At 42.8% G+C, this 11636-nt stretch overlaps 1 protein-coding gene across 1 annotated transcript in view; it reads left to right on the top strand.

Annotated features, from left to right (window-relative positions):
• Positions 1–234: 234 nt before the first annotated feature.
• Positions 235–11636, top strand: part of SEC24D (SEC24 homolog D, COPII coat complex component) — a 61162-nt gene continuing 49760 nt past the window's right edge. Inside the window, exons 1-4 of the mRNA XM_081924873.1 lie at positions 235–418; positions 6697–6874; positions 7546–7672; positions 9872–9999. Of these exons, the coding sequence (XP_081780999.1) occupies positions 6727–6874; positions 7546–7672; positions 9872–9999 (403 nt within the window). The 5' untranslated portion in view covers positions 235–418; positions 6697–6726. The remainder of the gene's footprint in view (positions 419–6696; positions 6875–7545; positions 7673–9871; positions 10000–11636) is intronic.

Genomic DNA, 11636 nt, shown 5'->3' with positions numbered 1-11636 from the left:
ATCCTCCCCTTTAGCAGTTCTGCCTTCCCCCCGTTCCTCAATTCTTCCTTCCTCTTTGGGAGCAACGACTGGAAGAGCGCGCCAGGGCAAAAGGCTTCGCCAGAGGCACCGCGCATGCTCGACTCTTCTCCCACTTTCGCCAATGATGCGCTGCTTCTCTGACGCTTGTCGGCGGCGGCGCGCGCTCTCCTCCGGGCCAGCTGGGGCCTCGCCGCGCGCTCCCGCGAGCACTGTTAGACGTGGCAGTTCACTGAGCGCTCCCGGGCGGGGAGAGCGAGCGAGAGAGGCGGGAGCCTGGAGCCGGCTGCCACGCTCTCCCTCCCTCTGACAAGCGCCTGCTGGACCCGCTTGGAACGGCGCGACCCGCGGAGCCTCCGCGCGGCGAGAAGGGCGGACGGGAGCGCGGGAGACTGGCCAGGTGAGGGGGCCACCTGTGCCCAGGTGGGGAGGGGGGGGGAGAGGCGAGCGTCATGCGATTGGGGGGGCGCATCCTGGATGTTTTGCTCAGTGCGTGGAGCTGCTGTCCTCCAGGGAGCAGGAGGGAGGGGAGCATCCCAAAAGAAGGAGCAGCACAACGGCTGGAAGGATCCCAGGATGAGCCACGAATTTTGTAGATTTGGCATAGGGGGAGTTCTATGGGGAGGAGGAGAGGGGTGTCCCAGCACGAGAGGGGACCGGGAAGAGTTTATCCTTCTCCCACAGCAAGTTGAGTGCAGTTGCGAGGGGTGGTCGCCAGACGCAGGATCTGAGCAGCACCAAGGAGGCACCTCCAGTCTTCTAGGGACTGGCATAAGTCGATGTAAATTGCAGGAGTGTTCAGCTCTTCTTTGAGATTTGGGAAGGTTTTGGTTTAGGGATTTGCTGTATCGTTACGGACAGTTTTAAATGTGTTTAATTTTTTTTTTTTTAGAAAGTTGCCTCCATTAGAACAATGCTAAGGTGCTTTAAAAATACACACACCACCACCTGTCTAACTAGCACCTAATATTGCAAGGCTTCTGTGGTTTTTCTAGAGTTGATTGTATAGGCATTGAATTTTGTCAGAATGCATCTGGGCTGTTTAGGTGGGCGTAGGATTTTCTGTGTGTGATGAGTCAAAAGTGTGATGTTGGCACCTTGGCATATTGGGATACTGTTCTTGCCATGCCCATCAGGGTTGGGCAAATCAGCCTAATCTCCATAAAAGTTGCATGCTTCTTCCCTTCCTTTTTTAAATCTTGGGTTGCCCACTGACACTCTTTATGATGGCTTGTGTAGTCTTTTGCTAAGCATCTTAAATACTGGGGGCGCTGGAAAGAGATTGCACAACTGCTTCACCTTCACCATGCGCCAATCATTGTAGAAGACAACACAACCACAAAACATCTCACTTGTTGATCATGGGAAACTGATGTTAATTTCAGAAACTGCCACTGTCCCCAACAATCTCCTTCTGATTTACTTCTAGTATAGCCTTTGAATTAATTCTTCTGGCATAAGAAGAGGAGGAGAATCATAGAGTTGGAAGGGACCACAAGGGTCATCTAGTCGAACGCCAGGCAATGCAAGAATCTTCTGCTCAACATGGGACTTGAACCCACAACCATGAGATAAAGAGTCTCATGCTCTACCTACGGAGCTATCCCAAACAGTTTATTATTATTCCTTATTACGTTTATTTGCCACATTAAGTGTTCGCCTCCTTTCCATTTCATCCTCACAACAACCCTGTGAGGTAGGCTAGACTAAGAGATGGTGACTGCCCCACGGTCACCCAGTGAGCTTCATGGCCAAGTGGTTTGTTGATTTAACCTGATTTAAAAATTTTTGTTGATTTTTAGATCTTCCTTCCTTCTTGCTCACCATTCCAGCCTATACAACATGTGTGATATGCTTATGAGTGAAGGCTCTTCCTAGTGTTTTTGTGGAAAATCATGACATGGGTCAAACACCACTGCTAAACCAAAGATCTGTCACCTGGGCCATGCCTTGGACTCACAAAGCCCCACTCTATCCTTCACTTCCTGGTTGGCAGTACTGTACTTACAGTTTGCTGTGATGTCCAAATCAGCCAAAGTAGTTACTGCAAGCTATAGTTTACCACAATACCAGAATTGCCACAAAACCATGGCTTGAACTGGGTTTCTAAAACAGTTTTGTGATCATCTGTTTTTGGCAGTAACCATATTTTACTTGATTTGGATGTAGAAGAAAATGAGTAGGTGAGGGAACTGGGGTGCACAAGGAGAGGAAGATGGAAGTATCCAAGCTCTAGGTATGGGCCAGATCACAAGGTGATTTAGCTGTGATATCTAAACCTGGCCTAAGCATGACTAGTTCTTTCTATGGTTTGCAGTCAATCACCTCTTTCAGTATGACTTTGGGAAGTCTACCTGAGTCCAATCATACGACCGCACTGGTAGGACTAGAATCCCTAATAACTTTAGACATATCCTGGAGGTAGATGAAATGGCAAAGAGTACTTTCGGTTGGCCCAACAAATTATATAGGTGTAGAAAGAGTTTGTGACACATGTTTTTGGACACCTTGGAATAGGGAACGTCTGTCTCTTTGGGGAAGGGCAGTAACTCGATGGTGGAGCATTTTCTTTGCATGCAGAAGGTCCCAAGTTCAATCACTGCCACCTCCAGTTAGGGTAGGGAATGTCCCCCGTCTGAAACCCTTAGAGAGCCGCTGCCGGTCAGTGTAGACATTACTAAGCCAATGGCCTACTCCACATAAGGCAGGTTCCTAGAGCCAGTGTGGTGTAGTGGTTAAGAGCGGTAGACTTGTAATCTGGTGAACCGGGTTCGCTTCCCCGCTCTTCGACATGCAGCTGCTGGGTGACCTTGGGCCAGTCACACTTCTCTGAAGTCTCTCAGCCCCACTCACCTCACAGAGTGTTTGTTGTGGGTGAGGAAGGAAAAGGAGAATGTTAGCCGCTTTGAGACTCCTTCGGGTAGTGATAAAGTGGGATATCAAATCCAAACTCCTTTTCTTCCTAAGGTTCCTATCTCGAGTGGCCAAAACCCAATATTTGGTTTTAGTACTGTTTTGTGTGTCCTTTCTGGTTATGAGGAATGGGTTAATTGTACTGAAATCTGATGTACTTTGCAAAATAGGGTTTTACTTGTACTTTGTATCGTATTTGTTTTGGGGGAAAGGGTGTGGTTTATTAAACCACCTATGTTATCTGTAATTTGTTTGGAAGTGAATATAGGCCACTAAGTCAGCAGTACTATGTTTGTATTTCTAAGAGTTTGGAGTCTATTTAGTTGTGCATAGGAAGTCTGACGTGGCACACTATCTTTCCCTCCTACTGAACTGTGCAGGAAGTTGTTTCCTTTAGATACTATCAAAGCTAAGAACATTACCAAGTCTTACAACAATTGCCCTGGACTTCATTCTTTATATTGACAATGAAAATGTAGTGTAGGTGCTTTAATGCTGGCTGCTAACTAAACTTGCTGAAGTGACCAGGGCTTAGACTGCCACGTTTCAGTCTAACCAGAAGGAGGGAAAACACCTTGGCACTGGGAGAAACCTGATGTGCCTATGTGCTTTCTTTCCTATTTCGTTTTCTAAATCTTGTAGTTTAAAAAGATTCCAAGAAAGGATTTGCAATTTTATATGCATGGAACTTGAGAGGCTTGGGAGTTTTTTAAACTGTAATTTGTTCAGTTAATAGAAACATTCAGTATAGACAAAACAAAACAAATATTTCAACCAGGGGGAAAAGAAGTGTACATTGCAGACCAGACCTCCACATTAGCATTCATAATCCAGAATGATAACACTGATAAATTAACACTCTTGTTGTGCATCCTATATTAATATTCAGTGAGCTATCTCCATTGAATTTGGTAAAGATTTGTTGATAACTTTCCTTATGCACACCTGAAAGTTAGCAGCATAAGCATATATACACACAAACTATCCACAGAAGAGTTTGTTTTTTTAAAAGCAGAGCAGATATAAAGCATTTTTTAATGTGGTTTCACCCTAACACTTTGTACTAGTGGTGTTTCTGCATATATATAATATAAGTAATATTTCTTCCAAAAAAGTTGATATACTCTTTCAGCACATTGAATTATTACAAGCTTTGTGCACCCCGAATACACCCATGTTGATTTCACACACTCAATCCCCCCAAATGGCAATTGAATATGGTAGCTAGGCCTGCGTGATCTTTGCTACCTTAATTTTTATCTTGGCTAATGTACAGATTAGTTGGAAGTAGATAATGGCTGTAGTTATAGGGACTGAAAGTGATAATTGCAACCCTGGCACAGTTTTTTCTAATGCCACGTCATCATACTTACTTTTTTATATGGAATTTCCCCTCTGTACTTCTAGTTTTGCTCTGAAGAGCTAAAACATAAGTAGGAGATGTTATTAGGCAGGAGATTTCTTTGGCTGCAGTTCTTCTGTACATGCTTTTCCGGCAGCTAGCCTCATTGAAATCTGTGGGACTTGCTTCTGAGTAAACTTGCATAGGCTTGAACCATTAGGTCACATTTGTCATCATTGCTGCCTTCCGTCACTGTAACCACCATTGTAATGTACTCTGTCATGTTTACTGAGTCACCCAGCATGACCCCATCTGCATTTACTGAATATGCTGTATACACACCATACCTTTAAAGCACCTTCTTTCCCTCAAATAATTGTTTGTTAGCATTGTTTGTTAGGGGTTGCCAGGAACTGTAGCTCTGTGAGGGATGAACTTCAGTGCCCAGAATCTTTTGAAGGAACGAATGTGCTTTGAATGTGCTTTAAAGGCACCGTGTACGCAGTCAAAAGTAAGGCTTGTCATGCTCAGTGGAGCTTAACTGAAAGCCAGTGTGAGTAGTGGTTAGAGTGCTGGACTAGGACTTGGGAGACCAGGGTTCAAATCCTCACTCAGACATGAAACCCACTTGGTGAATTTGGGCCAGTCACACACTCTCAGCCTAGCCTACCTCACAGGGTTGTTGAGAAGATAAATGGAGATGGGAAGTGTCTGTACGCCGCCTTGGGCTTGTGGGAGAAAAGGTCAGAAATAAATGCAATAAATAAAGTAAAGGGGCAAACCATTGCAGCCCTGAAGAAGAAGAGTTTGGATTTGATATCCCGCTTTATCACTACCCGAAGGTAGTGGCTAACATTCTCCTTTCCCTTCCTCCCCCACAACAAACACTCTGTGAGGTGAGTGGGGCTGAGAGAGTTCAAAGAAGTGTGACTAACCCAAGGTCACCCAGCAGCTGCATGTGGAGGAGCGGAGACACAAATCTGGTTCCCCAGATTAGGAGTCTACCTCTCTTAACCACTACACCACACTGGCCTGAATTATACAACTGGAAAAACATGTCTGGATTACACTTGCAGGACTATATAACTCCTGATATGGTTGAGTTTTTTGTGTTTTGACTGGAAGTTGGAGACTAGATTGTGGTATACTCAGTATACATAATAAGTATTGGCTGCCACAGTGCCCAGTTATGGGCCAGATCTCATGACTGTTGGTGTGTGGCTCTTGAACTCTGTCTCTCTGTGTGTGTTGGTTACCTACCGATGACCACTTAGTTGTGTGAAGCAACTGCCATGGATGGGATCGTGCCTTTTGCATCTTGCGGTGGCAACTGTTTGAAAAGACAGCTTTTGCAGCAGTGTGCAAATGAAGGTTCCATAGGCAGGAAAAATGACCTGAGTGAGGAATATCAGGGGCTACTGTGTGCTCAGTGACTATGGAAACTGGCCTCATTTTAGAGCACATACTTAGAAAAATCAGTGAGCACTGCAGTGTGTGCCCATGCACATGTGGTGCAAATTCCAACAAAATGTAAGCAGGGCTGGACCCACTTTATAAAGTGCTCCTGGCAAGGTCAATCACTAGATTTTGAATTCTGTCATTCCCTGGTATAATACAGGGGACAAGGATAGCTTCTGGTTCAGAATGTGCAATGGAAAGACCCAAAAGTGCAAAATAGGGGAAGCTTGGTGTTCCTACTGCGAGTAGAGGGTGGCCCATTAGTGTGGATGGGGCAATGCCCAACCAACCTGTCTTCTAACATGCAACCAGTCATGGGGAGTCTCCATCTGTCATTGGTTTTGGCTCCACCATCGCTTAGGCTCTCTTGTCTTTTGCCCTTTCAGCCCCAATGGGCATCTTCCACCACTGCTTACTGGCATCTGCTTTCCTGTTTGCATTTTCCATGGAGCTGGAAAGGCAATGGCCCCTTCTACCCAATGGTTGGATCTGCCTGGAAAGTCATCTGTATAATATTTTCAGGTGCTAAAGATAATATTATCATTTCAAATCCATATGGGTTGTCAAAATATGTTTGGAATCATCCATAGTCATACCTATTTTTTCCTACAAATCAGGAAATTGGGCCGTCCTACCAGACGACCACTGGGGGCAAAATCTGGTTGTTTTTGCAACAAGTAACAGTGGTTCAGTCTGTGATTAATGTTATCCACCTATTCTAGCTGATTTTTTTAAAAAAGTGTTTATATCAGTGCCTTTGCTACAACAGAACGTCTGTGCGTTTTGTCCAGATCAAATAAATAATCTGGTAGCCATTATGCAAGAGAACTAATAAGAAGGATGCTATCCTCTTGCCTTGTAACATTGCTTTTGGGTCATAAAGCTCATTCTGTGCTTTACCTGCACTATGTATCAGTGAAGTATTGCTGATTTTATTACTTGACTTATTCTAATTTCTACGACAGGTTTTCCATCAGAAATAAATCACTGCTAAAATGAATCAGCAAGGATATGTTGCAACACCTCCATATTCTCAGCCCCAGCCAGGAATGGGGGGATTCTCTGCTGGTTTGGGGCAACCTGCTTCTTCACATATGTACGGACACTATGGTGATGTAAACTCATCTTCTGCATCTCAATCAGGTAAAGTAACATCAAGGCATTGGCCATATAGAGGTTGATGTCTCCACTAGACTAGTGCATGTTATGTCATTATCCATATTATTACATTACTGTTCAGTGGTACCTTGGTTGTCTAACTTAATCCATTCCAGGAGTCCGTTCGATTCCTGGAACCATTCAAAAACCAAGGCACAGCTTCTGATTGGCTGCAGGAGCTTCCTGCACTCAATCAGAAGCAGCGGAAGCCGCGTCAGATGTTCAGCTTCCAAAAAACGTTCACAAACTGGAACACTCACTTTAAGGTTTGCAACGTTTGGGAGCTGATTTGTTTGGGAGCCAAGCCATTCAACAACCAAGGTACCACTGTACTTGTTTATATTTATTTTGCACTATTAGTGAAAAGAAAAGCTCCTGGTTTAATCAGGTATTACAATGAGAAGACCATGAGCAATGAAAGATGCTTGGTCTTGGTATTATGTAGACTGTGCATATTCTGTGAGTGATCTGCTATCTAGAATTTACAGTAAATACTAGAGCATAATATAACTTCCTGAGGAGTTTAGACTTCCTTTTTTTGAGGTCCATAAATGAATTCCATACTTATTTTGCTTTAGCTGTTGGTAATGTGTACCTCATTTATGCAGTGACTTTCTTTTGTTATCCACTATGTTCATGCCTGTGTTTTACTTTAGCTATGTTGAAACCTAATGTGCCTTTTGGGTCTGCTGCTCCCATTGGTTCACCATCTCCTAGTGCTCACCAGTTTAACCAAACCAATATCCAGAATGGGCCCAGCGCTACAGCACAACAATCACAGAGGTGATTTTTATTTTTTTTAAAGCAAAGCAATAAATGTATTTATGCTTAGAATTTCTGTTTATCTGCTCAAATATTTACTGCACATACCATTGAAAGCAGTTTTAAACTTGTCCACAGCTTTTTTGTCATATCACTAATCCATACCAAAAATGAGTAAAATAATATTCTGGGTCCATTAGCAGAACTCAGGTAGTGGCTAGCACTTATCTCAATTATTTCTTCCCATCAAATACAGTATATGGTGTACAGAATAGTCTCTGTCTCTATTTGGGCATCTTACGCCTGTAAGATGTGTGGAGAGAGCAATTAGACAGCTCTAGCTCCAGCTTTCATCTTCATTCTGATTGCTGTCCATGAGTTGGAGGGATAACTTCTGCATTGGGGAGTATTTCCTATTCACATAGGTTCCCTGTAACATGTAGGTTTTGCCATTGCATGTGGGAATGTACATGAGTAGAAAAGGCTCCCATTGCAGAAGCTGTTCCTCCAACAGATGGATGATAATGGTTATGGGTGATGTGGCAGTGGAGCTATCATGTGCATCATTGCTCTCCCTCTTCACATGAAACACAGAAGTAGGATGCCTGCACAGGGCTAGACTATAACCATATCCTACATTCCCAGATATATGCTGAAGGGGCACATGGCAAGCCAAAGCCAGTTTGGTGCAGTGGTTAGTGTCAGACTAGGATTAGGATCTGGGGTACCAGGATTCAAATCCACCCTCAGCCATGAAGCTCACTGGGTGACCCTGGGCCAGTCACTGCCTTTCAGCCTAACCTATCTCACAGGTTCTAGTTACAGGTAGGTAGCCGTGTTGGTCTGCCGTAGTCGAAACAAAATAAAAAAATTCCTTCCAGTGGCACCTTAGAGACCAACTAAGTTGGTTATTGGTATGAGCTTTCATGTGCATGCATGGAAGTGTGCATGCACACGAAAGCTCATACCAATAACAAACTTAGTTGGTCTCTAAGGTGCTACTGGAAGGAATATTTTTATTTTGTTTCGACTACCTCACAGGGTTGTTGTGGGGATTAAATGAGATGGGGGTGGGAAAGAACTATGTATGTCTCCTTGAGCTCCTTGGAGAAAATAAATAATAAATAATAACTATTTTACATTTCTGCTTGGAAGTGCCACTGAGTTCCATTAGATTTACTCCTAGATATGTGTGTGTGTGTGTGTGTGTGTGTGTGTGTAGCAAAAGCATCCCATCCCTGGAGCACTAAGGTCTATTGCCAGTTTGGTTTGTGCTGTTGATGAGGCCACAGTCCTTTGCACTCAAATCCTAACTTCATTACTGTGCATCCTGTAGAGTCCTCTCATTCCTTAAACATTTGTGTAGGTGACATACTCTGTGGATAGAACTTAGTGCTTCATTTCAAACAAATAAAGCACTACTTTTAAGTGCTGTTCACTGGAATGCTTATTAAGAAACGTCTGTATAAATCAGATTAATCAAGGGGGAAAGCCTGACTCTTTCTTCCTGGATCAAGCAATTATTTAGATTAGAGTCCAGAGCCTAATTTGATCCATATGTTTAGTGCAGTTACAATATGGAGTGTATTCTATGGGCAGAGAATAGCCTTTGACCTCCATGCCTGATTTTAAAAGATCAAAGCAGAAGGTCCATGAGCCATAATATGAGGTTTAGTCCTATTTCAGTTCTCTTTGTTTCTTCTACCCTACCCTCTGAATGTGCCGGGCAAGAATTAGTAATGCTACATTTTATCAAAATCACAGGTTATTAATGCATGCCCTAGTGCTTAGGTTTCTCTGATGTTAATCATTTTTGAGTTGGCGTTGTTTTCTATCTCTGAACAAATTCAAACGTGTGTGTGTGTGTGTGTGTGTGTGTGTGTGTGTAAGGTGATTGTGTGTAAGGTGATTGAATAATAATAATAATTACAAATGAAAATAAGCCATAATTAATTATACATTTTGTCTGGTCTGGAAAACACAAAACTGGATAGTGAAGGAGTGAAGTAAACATTTCTGAACTCCTTGTGGCTGCTCTGGAGAAGTACAGTAGAGGGAAAGGAGGAATATCCTGTGATCCTGAGGCTTGCCTGGGTTTACTTCCATAGGTTTACAAACCATGTTGTTTAGACTTTGAATTCTAGGAGTTGTTTGAGGAGTGGATATTACATTGTCAGCTGTTTGGTGTGTTTTTTGGTAACACTTCTTTTTTCTCTTCAGGTTTCCACCTTCTGCACCTTCCTTCCCCCCATACAGCCATCCATCTCCGTCCTCCTATCCAAACAGTCCACCCCCTTCTTCTGCACAGCTGGCCAATCAGCTTGGCAACATGCAAATAAATAATTATGGTAAGGACTACATAGTCTTCCATAAAAGCTTCTGAGAGATCACATGCATTTTTTTATTTTATTTTAGCTTGGGTTTGTTCCAGAGAAAACAAATGCTCACAAGTTCAATAGGTCTAAATCTACTGGAAGATTTTGATAAGAAAGATTGCATTCTAATGGGACTGTTCTAAATCTTGTTGGAGTTCTCCAGGTTTTAGTATGTTAATCATATTACTGGGATATAAAGGGATCATGGCCTTGAACATCATGTTTATGCTTTTAAACTGGCAGCTCTTTAAAAAATGGTTTTTTTAAAAAAAAAACTTTTGTAGATTGGCTGCTTTACTAAAATAAAAATAACTGGAGAGTTCAGCATTTGTAAACTTTCTGTATGTTTCAGCCGGAAAAGATGTTTCCTTTTTCAAGTATATTTTCCAACATAGTCTCTTGGAAGAGGGGTAGGGAACTTTTCCTGGCTAGTGGCCAGATCCTTATTTTCCCTGTCACCTGTCAGTCATTTGATGTCAGGTGATGCTGCACTTTGAAACCCTGACTGTTGGGTCTTCAAAATGCAGCACAAAGCAATAGGGACTTTCAAACAACCCTGCACTGCCCTTTGTCCCCAGCAATGGAGCATGGCCAAATTGAGCAGGAAGTGAACTGCCACACACAGGAAAACTTAGCAGGATATCAGCTGCTGAGTGGCAGTTAAATCCTGCATGGACTAGTTCCCAGCAGGGGAGCTGCCATACTCATATCCCGCCCCACCGATCAGCTGACATCGCCCCACATAGAAATGATGTGAGTTGATTTGCAGGTGGATGTGGTTTTAAAATAATGACCTCATGGGCCAAATTTGATGCCTTGGCAGGTCAAAGATTCATATAAATACACCTCAGACCAGAGGTTACCTAAAATATGGATTTCTTACAATATGTATTATAATGTTTATTGTGTGGCACCCATAACAGTGCCAGTTCCACAGACTGAAGTGTTCAGGTGGATATATATATATATATATATATATATATATATATATATATATATGCAGGTTTTGGTGTCCTCGGGTGTCTTCCCGTGTAAAAGTTGGGGTGTCTAGGCGACGTTTCGACGAGGTCTCACTCGTCATCTTCAGGCTGGTGCTTTCGGCTTCTTGTTACTGGAACAGAGCAGGATCTCAGTGTTTGAGTTCCTATAAATACTTGTTCCAGTAACAAGAAGCCGAAAGCACCAGCCTGAAGATGACGAGTGAGACCTCGTCGAAACGTCGCCTAGACACCCCAACTTTTACACGGGAAGACACCCGAGGACACCAAAACCTGCATTCCTGTACCCGTGAAAATCTACGAAAGCAAATATATATATATATATATATATATATGAATGACATATATAGGATCCAGCAAATAAATTGGTCCCAATAATAAACTGTTCCTGTTTTAAAGGGGGGGGGAAACTCCTCCTTAAACTGTTTTAACAAAATGCAAAACAGTTTACAATATACTTTGTACTGGCAGTAAAATAGATGCTTGATACGTTTGCAGCCTTCACAATCCATTGTTCTCGTAAGATTTAAGCACCCAAATGAAGACTTGTTTTTAGTGTAGAACAGATTCAGTTGTGAAAGTATTACAGTGAATATTTAAAGTTAATATTCC

This window comes from Podarcis melisellensis (assembly GCF_964234715.1).
Source record: "Podarcis melisellensis genome assembly, chromosome: 9".
Lineage (NCBI taxonomy): Eukaryota > Metazoa > Chordata > Lepidosauria > Squamata > Lacertidae > Podarcis > Podarcis melisellensis.
This window is presented reverse-complemented; position numbering and strand designations above follow the sequence as displayed.